The 22,046-nt window shown below is 40.4% G+C and overlaps 3 protein-coding genes across 3 annotated transcripts; 2 read left to right on the top strand and 1 right to left on the bottom strand.

Annotated features, from left to right (window-relative positions):
* Nucleotides 1-1,986: 1,986 nt before the first annotated feature.
* LOC307248508 (olfactory receptor 10A3-like) lies at nt 1,987-21,504 on the bottom strand (the record flags this gene model as incomplete). Its single annotated transcript, XM_080024903.1, has 2 exons — nt 1,987-2,619; nt 21,298-21,504. 2 exons carry the CDS (start codon nt 21,502-21,504, stop codon nt 1,987-1,989), a joined length of 840 nt encoding a protein of 279 aa, XP_079881029.1.
* On the top strand, nt 6,308-7,252 carry LOC307271278 (olfactory receptor 2G6-like; the record flags this gene model as incomplete). The annotated part of the gene is made up of 1 exon (XM_080053687.1): nt 6,308-7,252. One exon carries the CDS (start codon nt 6,308-6,310, stop codon nt 7,250-7,252), a length of 945 nt encoding a protein of 314 aa, XP_079909813.1.
* On the top strand, nt 14,834-15,763 carry LOC307271277 (olfactory receptor 6N1-like; the record flags this gene model as incomplete). Its single annotated transcript, XM_080053686.1, has 1 exon — nt 14,834-15,763. One exon carries the CDS (start codon nt 14,834-14,836, stop codon nt 15,761-15,763), a length of 930 nt encoding a protein of 309 aa, XP_079909812.1.
* Nucleotides 21,505-22,046: the final 542 nt, after the last annotated feature.

The following is a 22,046-nucleotide window of genomic DNA, read 5'->3' as shown; positions in this document are numbered from 1 at the left end:
GAAATGCTTCATTCTTTTAACTGCACAATTAATAAATTATTGAATTCCCCATCTCCCCATCTGACTTCTCCATTAATATTGTCTCTAGTTAAACAAGTTTTTAACTTTTAAATGCAGAAATAAAATATTAAACACCCCTCCTGACTTTAAAATTGTCAGCACTGGGGGGCGCCCTTAGCTCAGTTGGTAGGGCGTCCCCACCCCGGGCCGGGCCCAGCAGCACCTCTGTCTCTTCACACTATCAATAAAAGCATGAAAAAATGCCAAAAAATATATATATATAAAAAAAATGTCACCACTAATTATGTCTAGTTGAATTGGTCTGAGACACATGATCTAATATAGGATTTATTGGTCCAAAGGGTCGAACAATAAATTCAATAGCTAAATGAAACCAAGTAGGAGCACAGTTTTTTCTGTTATTCTCTTATTTAGATATAAGTTGTTGAGCTGTTGGGTGAATTTCGAAAAGGAAAACATTGAAGTTTCAAATGGTGTGCGCTGAGGGGATGAATGATTTAAAGAAGCGGGTTTTTTTTTATTCACTTGCAAGAAGTTGACCTTTGGAGGGCAAAATGCATTCTGCTTTCCAGAGGATTTGCTGGTTACAGACGATTGGTCTCTTTGTTTCACACTGGTGATCATAGAGCAGGTTTTAACAATAGTATTAAGGTTGTTTCATTTGTTTAATGTAAGGCTGTGAAACCAGCAGATAAAAAAGAAAAACCCATTGAAATAAACGTTTGGTAGAAACGATAGAGAATGACGGGCCTGACGGAGAAAGAGTTTCATTTTTCATTTCATTTTTCATTTTATTTCAGACATATCAAAAACAATACAAAACTAAATGAAAAGCACAAAAATACAACAAACAAAATTTATGTTTAAAAGACTTCACAAAAATAAAAATAAAATAAAATAAATAATCTGTATTGATGTGACATGCCCGAAAAGGAGCAGGAAGAAGTATACACTTATTTAATCCTACCCCTTTAGTGTTTAGTGTTCTTTAAGCTGTGGGCTGGGGAAGATGTGCTCCAAATAGAATAAAATATATATTTTGTCATAGCACTTTATTCTCTGTTGTACTTTTCATGTTCTGTACACCATGTGTTTGATGGTACAAATGTGTGTTAACATCAAATCTCAGCTCGTTCAAAAGACTTGAACTGATTCGATTTCAATAATAGTTGAACAATGGGGCTGTGAATAACACTTTGGACCCGGAGTGTACTTATACAACATTTACTGTGAGATCCACGTTATATATTTATGTCAAGTATAAATCCGGCCTCATTAATACAACTTTGTGTCCCGATATCTATTAAAAACACAAAAGCATTGTGGTGGGGGGTATGGTGTTTTTCTTATACATTCTAATTCTGCAAAGTGTGAGTCACCTATTACAAGTATATTAAATAAAAATAATAATCAAATCAAGTACTACTGCTTCTAAAATACACCTAATATAAAAGTTTAATTCATTTAATTCATCACAGAACTTTATGGTTTAGAGTTGTTCATTTAGTTGAAAGACTAAAAAAAATTGATATAAACATTTTTAATAAACGATTAATAGTTTTTAAAATGTATTTCTTGTTCAACCATCTACAATGTGATCTACTGCTTTTCTCTGTTTTGTAATAATGCAAATATACCTTTGGCTTTTTCGGCCGTTGGACATTTAAGCAATAGCACACGAGAGGGAGCATGTTGTCGCTCTATATCAGCACTGCTGTGATTCGGTCGTAGGCACGAGGCCGCAGGCCGAGTGCCGAAGAGAAACACAGCAGTGCTGATATAAATTCCAAGTTAAACATTTTTGCATGAATTATTTCAGAGAGCAAAATAAGCCTCAGGTCTTGTTCAACTTACATGTTCAAATTTCTCCCTGCCTCACACACATTAAACTACAGACATCACCATTGCTGATATTAGCTGTGAGCATTTATTCACTTCTTATTCATGTATATAATGTTGAATGGCCTACTTCTCAACACACAACACCTGTTTCAATATATTGCGGATTTTGGACATTTTCAGGCCGTATATTATAGGGGTGAATATAGGCTGGCATGTTAGAAAGTATAATGATAGTAAAATACCGAACATATTGGGCACACCGCTCGGACCAAACCGGGTGTTTAATATCTGAAATGTACAACCAAAGGAAAAGTTAAGAAGCGAAGTGAGGTGAGGTGTGCAGGTACTGACAGCTTTCTGTCTCGTCTGTTTAGAGCCAGAAAAACAAACTTTGAGAATCTTAAAGTATGTGTAAAAGATAAAAATTAAAGGAATAATTATTGAGATAAAAGTGTAAATTAGTCCATAAATGTTATTCACTCTGGTGTCATAGCAGGCCAGTTGTACAACAGGGTAATTTCCACAGTACACTTTGTTAATGATGTTGCCACACAGCTTTAAAGGCGCACTCAGTGATACCAAAACAACAATTGCCAGAAGCGGGAATAGCCATGTTACAGCAATTAGTGTGGCAACGGTTTTAGGTGTCATACGGGTGTTATATTGCAGAGGACAACAGATGGCAAGATATCGGTCATAAGACATGACGGCTAAGTTAAAAAACTCCACACACCCATATGAGTAAACACAATAGATCTGCAGGAAACAAAACGATCTAGAAACAATGTGATTGTCAGAGAGAATTTGCGTTATAAGGAATGGGAGCAGCCCTGTGCTACCAAACAACTCATTAACAAACAGGCTGCAAAGGAAAATGTACATAGGTTCATGTAAGCTTCTGTTCATACAGATAACCACAATGAGCAACACATTTGCACAAACTATGAAAGCATACAAAGATATAATAATAGTAAAATATAAATATTTGAAAGCCCCAGTGTCAAAATAGGCATTCAGTATGAAAAATGTAACCTGAGTAGCGTTTAACATGGTGAAACACTTTACAAGATTAACAATTTATGACAGATATGTAAAAGTTAAATATTACCTTTGCAGCTTTACTCACTTTGTATTCTTTTAAACATTAAAACACTTAAAAACATTTCCCATATTTACCATTTTCCAATTGTTCTGCATAACATACACATGAGACGTTATGTGACATGAACCTGCCTTAGAGAGACAGTGCGTCCCTACCAACTGAGCTGGAGCGCTGGTGTATACTTCTTATGACCTGCGTTTAGAGAGGACGCCCACAGCAGCAGAAGAATTACATCATTAACTAAATTCCGATTGGTTCTGATTTCTTATTGTTGCCAGACGAAAATAGCTTGAAGAAACTTGAACAACGTGAAGAGAGGGAGGAAGATGAATGATGAAGAAATCCCAGGGTCGTTCCCTGCATGTCATTCCCCTCAGACCCATTTCATCTCTCTCTCTCTGCACTATAAATAAAGTATATAATAACCCCAAAAATAATCTTTAAAATGAAAATTAAAGAAGTTTGAACAGGTGATTTATTTTTAAATGTCCAAAAAGCCAAAAGTATTACATTTTGCAATAATCCAAATAATGGAAAAGCACTAAATCATTAAAGTTCTGTGATGATGTTAGTCAGATTTGAATCCAAAAACAAGACAGCTACTAGAAAGTTCAGTTTACTCAAGTTCAGGATATGAAGGGTCAAAACCAGGGAAATTAAACTGTTAATTTGTTTGCGCTGTTTTATTTGGCAACAACCTCAACTACTCATTGGTTTTTGCAACAAGTACTACTGAGCACACTTGATGATAGGAAATCATTTTAAAGTGAATGTGGACTAGTTGGACTTTGAAAGGCTAAAACAAAGGGTGATCTGAGCCAAAGACATCTACAGGCTACAGCAGCAGCCATGCTAACATAAGAGCTCTCACTCACATCCTATAGTGGCATTTTTTGTGGCCAGCTACCAGCAGCTACCAGCAGCTAAACACAGCCAGCTATCAGCAGCTAAACACAACCAGCTACCAGCAGCTAAGCACAGCCAGCTACCAGCAGCTAAACACAGCCAGCTACCAGCAGCTACCAGCAGCTACTAGCAACTAAACACAGCCAGCTATCAGCAGCTAAACACAGCCAGCTATCAGCAGCTAAACACAGCCAGCTACCAGCAGCTAAACACAGCCAGCTACCAGCAGCTAAACACAGCCAGCTACTAGCAGCTAAACACAGCCAGCTACCAGCAGCTCCACAAAGCCAGCTAGTAACTTTCCACAACATGCCAAATGACGATGATCCGCGGCTTACAATAGCAAATAATAAAATTACTAACCTCAAGGAGGACATCAGACGGCTCTCTGACGAGCTTCGCAACAAAGAGTGCCTGTTGGCCAGCTTCATAGATTTAGCCGCTGACCAGAACAAGCAGATTGCATCTTTAAACGCAGCTATCCAGGACACTGTTATCTGGGACCCCTCATCGGCCTTCCTCCTGCTCCACTCCCAACCGTCAGCCCTCCTGGACTGAAGTGGTGACCCGTAGGCGCAAGAGTGGCCCGGACGGGGCCTCACCTCTTTCCCTGGGCCTATCCAATCAGTATGCAGCTCTGTCTGGTGAAAGTCCTGCTCCACCAGCTGATGCTCCTACTGTTCCAGCTCACTCCAAAGCGGACCCATCCCAATTCGGCGCCTGCAGACACCGCTGCTCTACAGCCACTGGTGGCTAACAATGGTGGGGAAACGCACTGCTCCAATGTGGGTCAAAGTATACGCACCAAATCACAAACTGAGACCTCCGCCTCCCGCCGCAGGATCCTCAGGGAGGCCGTGCTCAGACGCTCCGGAGGTCTTCCTCGCCCTGAGCCGGTGAGTCCCTCTCCCCGTGCTGACATCCCTGACCCGCGTCCACTCTCTCCTGCTGGGCCCTGCAGCGTAGACACCGAGATTCCACTCTCTGGCTCCGAGATTCCACTCTCTGGCTCCGAGATTCCACGGCTGTCAGCCCCTCGGCCCCTTTTCCTTCGGACCACATTAATAGTTGGTGACTCCATTATAAGGAACATGCGCTTTTTCAACGCTGCCACCCACTGTTTCCCCGGAGCCACGGTCCCCGTCATCACCAGCAAACTTCCGGGGCTAATGCGCTCCCTTCCGTCCTCAGTTAGACGTGTGATTGTCCATGTCGGAACATGCGACACCACTCGTCAGCAGTCTGAGCTCATCAAAAATATTTCTTAAGTTCCTGTGACAAGAGTGTCTACATTTCTGGTCTCATCCCCTCTCTAGGTCGAGGAGTGGGGTGTTTTAGCAGACTTCTCAGCCTCCACACCTGGCTTCAGTCCACCTGCACAGCTCTTAAATTTGGTTTCATCAATAATTTCGATCTGTTTTGGGGCCGTTCTGATTTATTCAGGCCAGACGGTATTCACCCAAACTGGCGGGGTAACCAAATTCTAACGGCTAACCTACAGCGCACTGTTCAATCAACCACACATGCATGACTGTTTACCCCCTTCTCCCCGAAACATCCATCTTCACATCTGCCCACTCAGATCACTGTTTCCCCCGTCAGTTCCCCCTGCCGGCCACATCCGTCACTGACACTCACACCTGAAAGTCTCCCTATACAAACCATCATCAGCCACAGAGACTTCCATCATCACAATAACCGACAAATGCGATCTGCCTGCCTCCGCCCCCTAGCCAAAGCAACAGAATGGGGAAGAAAGGGGGTTTAAGTGACTTTGAACGTCCTTTCTGTTATTGTTCCAGACTCTAGCCTTGAATATGCCTAGCTGAGTCGGCATATTAAATCATCTCCATTGGGGAAAAACAATAATCTATAATGTAACATAGAGCAGATATGATATAAACCAATCAGTGTTTAATTTGATAATGACGTCAGACTTTTGCTATGGGCAACAGTGACTTGAAAAGGGTTAAGAGATGCAGCATCATGTGTTCCATGTTAGTTATTTGAGTCACAGTGTGAATAACAGGTAAGAACATTGATGCCAACATTCAGACAATGTATTAACATTAACATGTGTTTTATTGACTTTAAATGAGGTAATGCTTAGTTCGATGTATTTGTGATTTTTTTTTCTAACCCTAACCCTAACTTTTTCTTTCAAATTAACCTGATAAGTGTTGATGCACTGATGTATGTATATGTATTAACTTGAATGTTATTGTGTATGGACTAGTATATTACTTTTATATACTTAAGACTAAATTAACCTTTTTTTGCACTGGGGTATATTATTCATACTAACTCTTCTTTCACTTCCTTCTTTCACAGCCATGCATTTAAACTTATGAACTTTTACAAAGCTGTGAGAAAATGTGGCATATATACAACAACATGATCATCTACTAAACTGTTTTAAGGACCCAAAGGTGAACGATGGAAAATTACACAGAGTTTTCCCATTTTACATTGTCAGCCTACGTTGACACTGGTGTTTTTAAATACTTATATTTCCTGATCATTCTGACTTTCTATATTTTAATTATATGTGCCAATGTATTTCTTATTATTATTATCTGTACTAACAGAAGCTTACATGAACCAATGTACCTTTTCCTTTGCAGCCTGTTTGTTAATGAGTTGTTTGGCAGCACGGGGCTTTTTCCATTACTTCTGGTGCAAATTCTCTCTGATATTCACACTGTTTCTGCTCCCTTTTGCTTCCTGCAGATTTTTTGCTTGTACACATATGGAGGTATTGAGTTTTCGACCTTAGCCGTGATGTCTTATGACCGCTACCTTGCTATTTGTCATCCTTTACAATATAACGCACGTATGACATCTAAAAAGATTGCTGTGCTTACCGCTCTAATGTGGTTCTACCCTCTCTTTACGAACACTTACATACTGTGTGCTCTGACTCTGCCTTTGAAACTGTGTGGGAACGTTATTGACAAAGTTTACTGTGATAACTATTATGTTGTTAAACTGGCCTGTTTTGACACAACAGTCAATAACATATATGGACTTACTCACATGTTTACAGTTATCTTTGGTCTTCTACTTTCAATCATATACACCTACATAAGGATCCTTAAAGTTTGTTTTTCTGGTTCTAAACAGATGAGACAAAAGGCTGTCAGTACCTGCACACCTCACCTTCTGTCTCTGCTTAACTTCTCTTGTGGTTGCTTCTTTGAAATAGTGCAGAGCAGATTTATTATTAACAGTTTGCCGAATATGTTGCGCATTTTTCTGTCATTGTACTGGCTTACGTGCCAACCTCTCATCAACCCTTTACTGTACGGACTGAAAATGCCAAAAATACGCAATGTATATAAAGGTTTATTTGGGGAAACAATAATGGAAAAGGATACGTGACAACTTACCGGTTTCAAGGAAAAGAATGACATTTTTTAAATGAGATATCTGCTGACAAGACAATAGCAATACAGATTAAGGCCAAACACCTAATAAATCAGACCTCCCTGTATTCGGTGTACTGTTCCCTCAGAGAGTGTTATTGAGGTTTGGTTATTTCTTGTTTGTGGACTGTTTAACGGTTTTGGTTTTTCATCTGTTTCCATTATTTTGTCCAAAAGAGTTTATTTTTTTAACCCGATCAAGTTACATGTCATGGACACTGATTCCTGTTAATTCAGCTTTCATTTTTTAAGGATTTCTGTAAAGAAAAATAAGAGAAAAGTGTTTTTGCCTTTTGAACATGAACCATATTATTTGAGTAGTTCATTTGTCATTTCTATTTTGCTGAGGATGTTGCTTGAGTTTCTTTTTAATGCTTAGACGTTTTACTATATGTTTGTTTTATTATAACATGTTCAAGAAATTAACTAAACTAAAATAATTTTCAGCTGTAACTGTAAAATTCTACAACTGTAACTGCATTTTTCATATATTTTAAATAAAAAAAATTCAAAAATGGTTTGAATCATTCATTAACATTTTTATAAAGTTTTCCATGATCAATCAATTGTTTATAATAAAAACAATTTCTGTACATCTTGAGAAAACTTCATACCTTTCACTGTTGCCTTTAAATTCATAAATGATGGGGGCGCCTTTAGCTCAGTTGGTAAGGCGTCCCCCTACCGGGCCGGGCCCAGCAGCAGACCCGGGGTCGATTCCCACCCGCGGTCGTTCTCTGCATGTCACTCCCCTCTCTGCCCCAGATTTTTTTTCACCTTTTTAAAGTGAAATGCATGAATCTGGTGCACTTTGAGAGGAAAATTAAGAGGCTAAATATGAGGAATTTTGTGTGCTTTGGTTAGCTCACTGGCTAACAAACTGATGTACTGTATGTCAAATTAGAAAGTGGTGTCCTCTCTCCCTCCACCGAACGTCGGCGCATGCTCACACGGCTCGTTCGCTCTTTCATAGTAAAAAAAAAAAAAAAAAAAAAAAAAAAAATTTTTTTTTTTTTTTAGCTCCCCAAGTCATAATGCAAAGTCTGCAGTGAAGCATCACTGAGGGTCGGTGCTGAGTGACCAGCACCTGACCCCTGTATGGTTTGCGACCAAGCCAGGACTATGTGAGAAAGCAAATTCCCAAGACGTCCCACACGGGCAGCAATGTCGTAACTCCTAGTAAGGAGGTTGTCTGTAATCCGGCACTGGGGCCGAGGGCAGCGCACATCGGTTCTCAGAGCCTCGTCTGGGGAGACAACCAGGGATGCTATAGCAGGCTCAATCGGAGCTAACCAGTCCAAGCCCTAACTATCAGCATTATGCATGGCTGCCAGAGCTCTGCTGTCACTAGTGTGATGGGAGAGAGCCCTTAAATCTGGCCAGCATCTACGGAGCTCTGCGAAGTAAGGCTCAGAGGGAGGCCCAGAGAAAACTGAGAATTGAGGGCCCGCCGAAAAAAGGCATTCACAGGTGCAGATGAAACCCAAGTTTCATCTCACCCAATACTTGGCAAGTCACGGAAGGACACCGACCCTCTAGCCGAGCTGCCCACCTGTAAGACATTACAGGACGCAGCTGACAGCATGTCATGGTCAGGTCAAGTTTATTTATATAGCACATTTACAGACGGCTAAGCCCCACCAAAGTGCTTCACATAAAGAACAATTAGTGCATTAAAAACAGGATTTAACACAATTAAAAAGAAACAAATAAGAAAATAAAAGCAACAACAACACAGAGGTTAAAACGACAATGCCTGCAGGAGTAGTCTAGTGGAAGGCAAGAGAGAAGAGGTGGGTTTTTAAAAGTGATTTAAAAACATTTAGGGACTGTGCTGCACGGATGTGGAGGGGAAGGCTGTTCCAGAGCCTGGGGGCTGCGACCGCAAAGGCTCTGTCACCCCTGGTCTTTAGCCTGGATCTGGGCACCTCAAGCAGCAGTTGGTCAGCTGACCGTAGTGCTCTGGTGTGGGTGAGGTGGTGTAGGAGGTCAGAGAGGTAAGTAGGGGCCAGACCATGGAGGGATTTGAAAACGGTTAGAAGGAGTTTGAAGTCAATACGGTGACGGATGGGAAGCCAGTGGAGTGATGCAAGGACCGGGGTGATGTGATCACGTTTTTTGGTGCAGGTGAGGAGTCGGGCGGCAGAGTTTTGGACCAACTGCAGGCGGCGAAGCTGCAATTGATCCATGCCAGTGTAGAGGGCGTTACAATAGTCCAGCTGTGATGTGATGAAAGCGTGAATAGCTCTCTCCAGGTCACTCCGAGGCAGGTATGATTTTAGCTTGGCTAGTGTTCTCAGGTGGTAAAAACTTCTCTTAACAACTCCACTGACCTGTTTCTCAAATTTAAAAGCGCTGTCGAATATCACGCCAAGATTTCTGACCGAGGGCTTGATGTTGGATGCAAGGGGACCTAGGACATCGGTGGAGAAGGCAGGAGGGATTTTTCCAAAAATCATGACCTCCGTCTTGCTCTCATTGAGATTGAGGAAGTTTGCCGCCAACCATGATCTGATGTCAGCCAGACAATCGAGTAGTGGCTGGAGTGTAGACTGCCCATTGATTTTAAGGGGCAGATACAGTTGGATGTCGTCGGCAAAGCAGTGAAAGGAAATATTATGTTTAACCAGGATTTCCCCTAGGGGTAAAATGTATAGTAGAAATAGGATGGGACCTAGTATAGAGCCCTGGGGGACCCCACAGGTGAGGGGGGCAACAGGGGAAAAGAAATCCCCAAGCAGGACAGAGAAGCTCCTGTCAGCCAGATAGCACTGAAAGAACTTCAGGGCTGTGCCTTTGATTCCAACTTGGTGTTCCAGCCTAGAGAGCAGTATCCTGTGATCCACCGTGTCGAAGGCTGCATGTCATCCCCTGAGTAGGAAGGATGCACAGCCGCAAGGTTATTCACTGCCGCTGGTACCATGAGCTGGTTGGAGGCTAGTAGGAGAGCTTCTACCTAGCAAGCCTCAGTGCCTGAGGCATGAACTACAGTTCATGCATGGGTTATCTGACAGTGCTTCCCTCAGGTGCTCACCCCGAGACCTGCAGGGCACTTGTCATGGCCATTCTCCACTGTAGGGAGGTCATGAAGGCGTCACAATTATGGTTGTTTAACATGTCAGCAATTTAGCAGGCTAGGCTAAATGAATTAGTAGCCTACTCACCCTGGCTTCAGGCGCAAGCACCAGAGCAATGGAGCGACACCCCTAAAAGTAACCGTGGCGGCGACTTTAGGAAGGCCTAGGCTGCCCACTGTCGAGCCAATTAAAATATGCATCCGATTAAGTTATGCAACCGGGCTTCAGGCGAGAGCAACCTGCACAGACACGACAACGGTGTGACAGCTAAAATAACACAGTGAAGGCGACTTTTGGAAACCCAAGACGCTCACTGGCGAGCAACTAATGTATGCAACCGGGCTTTAGGCGAGAGCAACCGGGCCTCGGTGCGACACCGCTAGAATAATACAGTGGCAGTGGCCGCCTACTGGCGAGCAAGTTACAGTAGGCTAGGCAATCGAGCTTTAGGCGAGAGCGCACCCAAGAAACAATGCAACCCCCTAAATAACACAGTTCAATTGAATTCAGTTTATTTAAGAAGGGGACAGTGCAAATTAATAAAACACCTGATCATACATGGGTTAAAATTAGCCCAAATGCTATTCTCTATCTGTAGTCCCCTGGCAGTGTCAGCGGCTCTTGGTAACCCCAGCCGCCCACTGGAGAGCAAATCAACAAAGGCTAGGCAATCGAGCCTTAGGCGAGAGCACACCCAAGCAACAATGCGCCTTAAATAACACAGTGACGGCAACACTTGGATCCAAAGACGTTCACTGGCGAGCAAATTAAGTAGCCTAGGCAACCAGGCTAAGACGTGAGCTACCCTGCAACGGTGCGACACGGCTATAATAATACAGCGGTGTGAAACTGAGCTGCCAACTGGCGACACACTACAGCAGCCTACACACGCGCACCAGTGTGACACGGCTAAAATAACACGGTGAAGGCGATTTAGGAAACTAATTTGCCCACCGGCGAGCAATACAACAGCATACTGTTTGAAACACTGGGCCCTGGACACAGGAGATCAGTGAAAAACCTTAACTGACCGTGAACGACTAAAATGTTCAATCAAATTAAAGAAGTCAACCATCATATTTTCCTATTTTTTTCGTTTATGTTTTCTCGTAATGTCGTTTCAACCCATCATGCATATCTAAAAAGATCACTAGTATCTAAACAGAGGCTCAAGGATCATCTCTTCTGCGGGCAGTGCCGGGCAAGTTGCTCTGTTTTTTTTTGTTTTTTTTTAAAGGTATTTTTTGGCATTTTTATGCTTTATTGATAGTGTAGAGACAGAGTTGAAATGGGGCAGAGAGGGGAGCGACATGCAGAGAACGACCGCGGGCCGGAACCGAACCCGGGTCTGCTGCCGGCCGAGGCCCAAGGGGCTGTTTTTTTAATAAATAGCTATTCTGTGATATAATACATGCTTCAATATTGCACTCACTATAATCACATCAGAACAGATTTGTGTCTTTTAAACAACTCAGAATTGTAGTTTAAAACTTTAATCGCCAACTTATTAAAAATGTCGGGATTTAATACAGTTAATTAACACGTCCCGTAAACCCCAAATTCCATCAGATGCCGACACATTATTTTAGCACAGAACATATCGAGTGAGACAGGACTCCCTATCTCCCTATCCCTATCCACCGTCAACAACATGTTTTGCCTGCTATCAGTGTATGAATGTGTGTGTGAATGGTAACGTGGGAATGGGAAAAGGCCTCCCTTGAAAAAGAGTCTCCGGTCTCAATGGGATTTACCTGTGTAAATAAAGGTTAAAAATTATTATTATTTTTTTTTAAATGTAGGGGAGAACGGGGTAAGTAGGCACACTTTTTACTCTAGTGAGAATTGCTTATCACCTAAACATCTTTCAATAGTCATTCCTATATTAATATTAGGGGTGTAACGGTACACGTATTTGTACCGTACCGTGACGGTACAGGCACGTATTTGGTGTTACAGAGGTGGACCGCGGTCCTTTGGTGGAGTACATAGTGTTAATATATGGCGAATGTACAGGCTTGTTTTGCGGTGTGGAACTTAAAACTTGTCGTCGGAGTTCCCCCCGGACCATTTAGCCTCCGGCTCGCTTGCACATGTGCAGTAGCAGCCAGCAATTTAGAGTCTGTTATCTCCATGGTGAGCATGAGGGTCAGGCAGTGTTAGCAACTTAGCCGCTATATTCAGCAACTTTTCAGACCCCTCTGGCGACTTTTTTTTAAAAAAGCGACCAGCGATCAATCTAGCCGCTTCTTCTGGTGTTAATGGTGACTTTTGGAGACCCTGTGCTGTCGCTAAAGCATGTATCGCTCTTTACTTCTAAACGAGCAGCGGGTGCTCAACGGCCACTCCCCCCCGTCCCAGAGCACTGACAGGCGGCCGAGTCCTTACGCAGCAGTCCCTCCCAGCTGCAGTCAGAGCAGGAGATACACACCTCTCCGCTCTAGTGTTCCGTTAGCATCACTATTAGCAGTTGTAGTAGCAGCGTTCCCCCCCCCCCCTCTTCTACAGTCTATGAGTAGTGCAAATAAAAATTATACAGTGCTTTCGAACAGAGAGCAAAGCGAACTGCATGGGGAAAGACAACAGGAAACCGGAGCTCGCAGGCGCCCCCCTGTTATTCAAATCCCGTTTGAGGGATAATTTCGGATTCCAGGTGAATTATGAAAACAGTGATAAACGTGTGGAACAATGTCGGCACACAGGTTATTGTTTCACCGCGATCGCCTATGTAGGAGGCAACACGTCGAACATGCATGCCAATTTGAAAAGGCACCATCCAGGTCTTACTATCACCATTACTGTGAAGAAAAACGAGCTGGGCAAAACCCAGACATTATTTTCTTTTTTATACTGAATATAAACAAGCTGTCATTTAATTAATGCTGCAGTAGCACTTTTATTTGATAATTTTTATATTTATAAGAGCACTTTAGAGTTTAAGAGAGCTGCAGCAATATTTTATTTTTTTAAAGTCAAAAAGACCCTTAAAGATGACATACCCTTTGTTTACACCAGCTTACAGAGCCTGCTGAGCATTAACACTATATTTTTTCACTGCAATTTTAGTTTATGCTGCACCTTCACTAGTATTTAATAAGTATTTTATTTATTGGAGAATTGCAGCAGTATTTTTAGATTTGTTATGCATTTTATTTATATCAATCAAACTTTATTTATAGAGCACTTTTCATAGAATCAAATGTAACACAAAGTGCTTAATACAACCCCCCCCCCCCCGCCCCCCCACACCCCCCACCCAGAGATATGCATACATGCAAAAACATTCCCCCTCCCACCCATCCATACCCCAAAATAAGAAATTCATTACAACAGGAAGGAAACTGCGCTGAGGAAACGCCATCATCAGAGAGAAAACACTAGAGACTGTAAAACTAAAACAATTCAAAATAAATATATGTTACTGTCAGCTAGTTACTGACAGTTAAAGCTGTTCATTCTGTTCATAATAATAATTGATTGGATTTATATAGCGCTCTATTTCTCTGTGACTCAAAGCGCTTTACAGGTTCAATTTGTTCACACACAGTCATACCGGTGGTGGTAAACTACCAGAGTAGCCACAGCTGCCCTGGGGCAGACTGACGGAAGCATGGCTGCCATTCAGCGCCAACGGCCCCTCCGACCACCACCTCAAACATACAGCAGTCATACACATTCACACAAGGTACAAAGGATGTACATGGAGGCACAGCCACCAGATCTCAACCCAATAGAGCCCCTTTGGAATGTGGTGGAAGGAGAGATTCGCGTCATGGATGTGCAGCCGCCATGATGCTATCATGTCAATATGGACAAAACCCACTGAGAAATGTTTCCAACACCTTTTTGAAAGTATGCCACGAAGAATTTAGGCAGTTCGGAAGGCCAAAGGAGGTCAAACCCGGTACTGGCAAGGTGTACCTAATTGAGTGGTCGGTGAGTGTATACATGACATTCTTAATGTTTGAGCAATGGTATTGTAGTTTAAAATTGGCCTGTTGCTAATCCTCATACGTCATCGTCCAATGTATCTGTCCGTATCCATCTGAGAGTCTGTCGCCGTCCCTCGACTTGAAACGTTAAAAGAAGCAGAACAGAAGGTCTGAGCTCAGTTAGGAGCTGACTGCAGCTGCGTAACACATCTATGTAAGGATGAGGTGATGTTGTTTCTCTGCATCATATAGACTTTATAAAGAAGAATGCAAGTTCAGGTAATTTGTGCTATTGGTTTTTACACTGATTAATTAATTGATTTTTTTGTTACTTTGTTTGTGTGACTAAGTGTGCTTTTGCTTCACCTTAGTTTAAAGTGTGAACTACATCTCTGAAAATGGTTTTCTGTTATTGCAATGAATTCTGTTTGTGTCTAACCCTAACCCTAACAAAATCTCACATTATGATTCAGATGAGTTGATCCAATGCATTATTTCATGATTGCTTAATGACCTAAATGAGGGATCATGACAAACTTTTCTCAGGTTTCATATTTTGAACTTGTCGCCTACTTTGACACCGGGGTTTTAAAATATTTATATTTCACTATTGTCATGTCTTTATATTGTTTAATTGTTGGTGCAAATGTGTTGCTCATTGTGGTTATCTGTAAGAACAGAAGCTTACATGAACCTATGTACCTTTTCCTTTGCAGCCTGTTTGTTAATGAGCTGTTTGGCAGCACTGCACTGTTTCCATTTCTTCTGATTCAGATTCTGTCTGACATTCACATTGTTCCTGAATCGTTTTGTTTCTTGCAGATTTTTAGTGTGCATTCCTATGGAAGTGTAGAGTATTTCACCTTAGCCGTCATGGCTTATGACAGATATCTTGCCATCTGTCATCCTCTAGAATATCAGACACGCATGACTTTTAAAAAGGTTGTGATCCTCACTGCGTTTGTTTGGTCCTGGAGTGCATTTAACGTTCTTGTGATGATGTCTTTGAGTACTCCTTTACAGCGGTGCGGGAACACCATTCAGAAAGTGTATTGTGACAACTACGCTGTTGTTAAACTGGCCTGTGGTGACACCACAGTCAATAACGTTTTTGGGCTTGTTTACATGTTTACTATAATCATTTTTCTTATAGTTCTGGTGTTTTACTCTTACATGAGGATACTAAAAATCTGTTTTTCTGGCTCCAAACAGACGAGACAGAAAGCTGTCAGTACCTGCATACCTCACCTCGCTTCCCTGCTGAATTTTACCTTCGGGGCTTTCTTTGAAATAGTCCAGGGCAGATTTGATATGAGTAGTGCACCAATTATTATGCGCATTTTTCTATCATTGTACTGGCTTGTGTGTCAACCGCTTTTCAACCCTTTAATGTATGGACTGAATATTACCAAAATACGCATCATATGCAAAAGTCTTGTTTTTGGGAAAACAATCTAAAATACGTAACTGTATGTCATCTGTCATTTAACACATATATTAATTTTAAATAACAGAAAACAGAATGGATGCCCCTGATGATTGTATGTTAACAGTGCCAATAACTCTTTTCTGTTTCCATTTTAACCTGTAATTTTTATTTAATTTAAATGTTCTACTTCTTTTCATTTGCTTTTAAATGTCTTCTAATGTGTTTCAATCTTGCCCCTGTAAAGCACTTTGAATGGCCTTGTGTCTGAATTGTGCTCTATAAATAAACTTGCCTTGCCTTGCCTATAATGTGTTTTTGTTTATCAAATGTAAATAAAGTTGGTTTGAATCTTTCACTTGCAGTTTTCAGTCACTTATCACAAACATCCTAAACGTATTCACAGGGTGAATGCTTCTATGTCTGAAGGCCTTGTAGGGGGTAAAGGCAGTGCACTGTCTGAACTGTGGTTTTCAAGTTATATTTCTCAAATGTGGGTTGACACAGGGTCAACAATAAAATGAAATGTGTTCACCCCGAGTCTGGTCTACTCAGCATTTAAATAGAAACAATAAAAGAAGAAATAGGAATAAAATCTAATGAATGATATAATTGTGCTAATAAGCAGAGTGCAAGTTATATGAAAATAATATCAACGACCTATAAGCATAAAAGTGACAAACATAAAGTGGATGTGTAACAAAATATAGAAAGAGATGTTCATAAAAGTGACAAGGTGTAATTGCAGGTTTGATGTCGATGGTAGTTCAACATTTTTCTCAAGTGTTACTTTAATTGTATGAGTTTTAAAACCAGGTAGAATAGAATAGAATCATTATTGTCGTTGCATAAAAGGTATCCAATGAAATTGCAGTGCTTCTTCGGCCAGAGCATAATAAATATTAAAAGGAACGCAGTAAAACAGAAAAACAGGAATAAGTTAATTAATGACATAGTCTTTAATTGTAGCCTGGTTATACAAAACTGTTCTTAAGCCTGGTGGTGCAAGCAGCAAAGTTTTTATAGTTTTGTATAAATTAAATGTGTCACGTTAATTGTTAATATACAAGGAATTTGCTTTGATGTGTCGTTGCAGACAATAAATACAGAGATGAATAAAAGCAAGTTTAAAATAATTAAAAAGTAAAAAAATGTAGAGTAACATGTCTTTGTTTATTTTTTTAAGTAATATGAGCAAATATCTCTTTATTAGAAGGGAAAAGTTCCACAAATGTCCAGATGATCAATAATATGCCTGTCAGAATCAGAATGGGTTTTAATGCAAAGTTCGGTCTCATACAAGGAATTTGCTGAGGTCAGACACAATAAACTGAATAATTAACATAATTAACATAAACCTAGTATTTATCTGTAAATAATTATTTGCCATCCAAACCTTTATGGTGTTTATGAATTTTAAGAAATCATCCAATTTCGATTTTGTTCGGTTTAAAAAACTTGTGGTTGCTGCTATTACATCTACAGTGCCCACCATCTCTATGGATGACCCTGCACAATGACCCCCTCTGGAGTGTGGTGTAATTCGACCATTAAAGCAACTTATCTTAACTTTAACGAAAAGTATAATTGAATGTCGTCAGATAACAATTCAAAGATATGTCTTCAAAATTGCCACTACACAACGAGCGCTCCTGTTTACAATTAATTATTTCTTTTTCTGTTGGCAAGGTATAAGACATACCCAGTGTTTCACACACATAGGCTCTACTATAGACTCTATTATTTAATTTTTTATTTTTTTTAATCAAATCAAATGCAGTAATCAGTGATATTGCTTTCCTGGTGAAGCCAAAAGTGCCTCGTGCACTCAGTTCAAGTGTACAGTAAAGCCACCGCAACTTCCTCGCTATTTCATTCTTCTGCAAAGTTGATCGGGCAGCTTAAGCTAGTTAGGAGCCAAAACAAGAACACTTGTGTAGAGAGCAGAGCTGAAGGACAACAGAACGCCTGTAAGTCATGTAGGCCTACCCATAATTTATCAAATAAAGAACCTGTGAAATAAGGGCAGCACTATTTAGACGCTCATACTGTGGATATACTCGTGCCTCACTGACAGCCTCTGGGACAATAAGAAAAAAAGTGCTGTTGGTTAAAATGACTATTTGACAGAGGTAATGTCATTGTGATGAGTTCAATGTGATCTCGTAAAATGTTGTGTTACAATGTTGTGTTACAACCTAGAAACAACCTAGACATGACAATAGTGAAATATAAATATTCAAAAACCCCAGTGTCAAAGTAGGCGACGAGTTCAAAATATGAAACCTGAGAAGAGTTTGTCATTGTCCCACGCCAGACATTAAGAAAAACTTTATAAAAATAACATTCTTTGCACTGATGTTCGCTTTGACTTATATCCTCTAGGTTTATGTTAAAGCGGCTACGAGTAACATTTAAATATCTTTTAAACAGCCTCATGTTTCCTCTCATAATCATAAATGACCTTTAACAGCAAACGAGACCATCAGTGCAAAGAAATACGTTTTTATATAGTTTTTATTACTGCATTTGGTCTGGTCGCACACCCAGTCCGATTTTCGGTTCACACGTGCATGCTCTATGGTCACATATCCGTATTGGTCGCAGATTTCAGTGTGACACAGGAACGCGATTTGAGAAGCCTATCCCTCCAGGTGAGGGAAGGAGAGCGGGAGCCTTGTTTGAGACAGTTATTTGTCGTCATAATGACTGATAACGGGGCTGAACCATCAAAGAAAAAAAAGAAAATTCAATGAAGAAAAGCTAAAAGGGAGAGTGATAGGCGGGCGGGAGGGCTTTGCCAAGTAACGTATACACAATTTCACGGAGCGAACCTAGACTGCAGTGTTTACTCCTAAATGAATGAGCGGTAGCCTACTAAAACAAAGTTTACTTTGCCTCACCAGCATCATCAGATGACCATTATTCATCGAAAATAGTCATTATTTACAACAACATAAACACATTACCTCATCGTGATCCATACTAACTGCCGTCTCTCGTTCATTCGCTTTATGTGAGGACACGGAATCTTTCAGCTCCGTGAGAGGTGACACTGCATCAACTCATTGCAATCAGGTGTGTGTGTAGCACTGTCTGGCATTAGTTGATGCTGTGTCACTAACCACTCTCACGGAGCCGAAAAGAGTCCGGTGCCCTCACACTTTCAACACACGGACATGCACTATATTGCTTCCTGATCATTTGAATCTTGCACGCCCGGCACAAGCTAGAAAACAGCTTCACGACAGCTGGCGTCGTAAAAATACTACCGCTTTTGTCCAAAGGGGACGCCAACGTGCCATTTTACTCGTAGTGGCTTTAATGATGTTCATAATTCAGTTTGTTGTGTGCAGTCTGACCTCAGCAAATTCCTTGTATGAGACCGAACCTTGCATTAAAACCCATTCTGATTCTGACAGGCATATTATTGATCATCTGGACATTTGTGGAACTTTTCCCTTCTAATGAAGAGATATTTGCTCCGATTACTTAAAAAATAAACAAAAAGATGTTACTCTACATTTTTTTACTTTTTAATTATTTTAAACTTGCTTTTATTTACCTCTGTATTTATTGTCTGCAACGACACATCAAAGCAAATTCCTTGTATATTAACAAGTGTGGTAGGATGGCCTAGAGGTAAGGTGGCCGACCAGTAACCATGAGGTCGCTGGTTCGATCCCCGGCACCGGACAGGAGGGTGTTAGTTGTAAAACTAGCAGAGGCTGGTATTGTGTCTACAGTGCCCACCATTGTGTCCTTGAGCAAGACACTTAACCCCGAAACTGCTCCAGAGGCGCTGTACTGCGGCTGACCCTGCGCTCTGACCCCCTCCGAAGTGTGGTAACTTGAGAGGGGATATGCGAAAAGATGAATTTCAATGTGCCTTGTGTACAACTGACAAATAAAGATAACTTAACAATAAATGTGACACATATTTAATTTATACAAAACTATAAAAACTTTGCTGCTTGCACCACCAGGCTTAAGAACAGTTTTGTATAACCAGGCTACAATTAAAGACTATGTCATTAATTAACTTATTCCTGTTTTTCTGTTTTACTGCGTTCCTTTTAATATTTATTATGCTCTGGCCGAAGAAGCACTGCAATTTCATTGGATACCTTTTATGCAACGACAATAATGATTCTATTCTATTCTACCTGGTTTTAAAACTCATACAATTAAAGTAACACTTGAGAAAAATGTTGAACTACCATCGACATCAAACCTGCAATTACACCTTGTCACTTTTATGAACATCTCTTTCTATTTTTTGTTACACATCCACTTTATGTTTGTCACTTTTATGCTTATAGGTCATTGATATTATTTTCATATAACTTGCACTCTGCTTATTAGCACAATTATATCATTCATTAGATTTTATTCCTATTTCTTCTTTTATTGTTTAAATGCTGAGTAGACCAGACTCTGGGTGAACACATTTAATTTTATTGTTGACCCTGTGTCAACCCACATTTGAGAAATATAACTTGAAAACCACAGTTCAGACAATGCACTGCCTTTACCCCCTACAAGGCCTTCAGACATAGAAGCATTCACCCTGTGAATACGTTTAGGATGTTTGTGATTAGTGACTGAAAACTGCAAGTGAAAGATTCAAACCAACTTTATTGACATTTGATAAACAAAAACACATTATAGGCAAGGCAAGTTTATTTATATAGCACAATTCAGACACAAGGCCATTCAAAGTGCTTTACAAGGGCAAGATTAAAACACATTAGAAGACATTTAAAAGCGAATGAATAGAAGTAGAACATTTAAATTAAATTAAAATTACAGGTTAAAATGGAAACAGAAAAGAGTTATTGGCACTGTTAACATACAATCATCAGGGGCATCCATTCTGTTTTCTGTTATTTAAAATTAATATATGTGTTAGATGACAGATGACATACAGTTAGATAATTTTTCCAAAAACAAGACTTTTGCATATGATGCGGATTTTGGTAATATTCAGTCCGTACATTAAAGGGTTGAAAAGCGGTTGACACACAAGCCAGTACAATGATAGAAAAATGCGCATAATAATTGGTGTATTTCTCATATCAAATCTGCTCTGAATTATTTCAAAGAAAGTACCGAAGGTTAAATTCAGCAGGGAAGCGAGGTGAGGTACGCAGGTACTGACAGCTTTCTGTCTCGTCTCTTTGGAGCCAGAAAAACAGATTTTTAGTATCTTCGCGTAAGAGTAAACCACAAGAACTACAATGGAAAGGATAACAGTGAAGATGTAAACAAGTGAATCAATATCATTGCCAGTGGTGTCACCACAGGCCAGTTTAACGACGGCATGGTTGTCACAATAAACTTTTTGAATGGTGTTCCCACACAGCTGTAAAGTTGCAGTCAAACACATCATGAAAATAATGGAAAGTGTACTGTAGAACCAAATAGACACAGTGAGGATCACAACCTTTTTAAAGGGCATGCGTGTGTGATATTCTAGAGGATGACAGATGGCAACATATCTGTCATAAGCCATGACAGCTAAGGTGAAATATTCTACATTTCCATAGAAATGCACACAAAAAATCTGCAAGAAACAAAACGATTTAGGAACAATGTGAATGTCAGACAGAATCTGAATCAGAAGAAATGGAAACAGTGCAGTGCTGCCAAACAGCTCATTAACAAACAGGCTGCAAAGGAAAAGGTACATTGGTTCATGTAAGCTTCTGTTCATACAGATAACCACAATGAGCAACACATTGGCACCAACAATTAAACAATATAAAGACATGACAATAGTGAAATATAAATATTTTAAAACCCCAGTGTCAATGTAGACGACGAGTTTAAAATATGAAACCTGAGAAGAGTTTGTCATTGTCCCTCATTTAGGTCATAAAGCAATCATGAAATAATGCATTAGATCAACTCATCTGAATCATAATGTGAGATTTTGTTAGGGTTAGGGTTAGACACAAACTGAATTCATTGCAATAACAGAAAACTATTTTCAGAGATGTAGTTCACACTTTAAACTAAGGTGAAGCAAAAGCACACTTATTCACACAAACAAAATAACAAAAAATCAATTAATTAATCAGTGTAAAAACCAATAGCACAAATTACCTGAACTTGCATTCTCCTTTATAAAGTCTATATGATGCAGAGAAACAACATCACCTCATCCTTACATAGATGTGTTACGCAGCTGCAGTCAGCTCCTAACTGAGCTCAGACCTTCTGTTCTGCTTCTTTTAACGTTTCAAGTCGAGGAACGGCGACAGACTCTCAGATGGATACGGACAGATACATTGGACGATGACGTATGAGGAT

The sequence above is a fragment of the Ammodytes marinus genome (assembly GCF_949987685.1).
Source record: "Ammodytes marinus genome assembly, chromosome: 3".
Lineage (NCBI taxonomy): Eukaryota > Metazoa > Chordata > Actinopteri > Uranoscopiformes > Ammodytidae > Ammodytes > Ammodytes marinus.
Note: the sequence above shows the minus strand (reverse complement) of the source record. Positions and strands in the feature narration are given on the sequence as shown.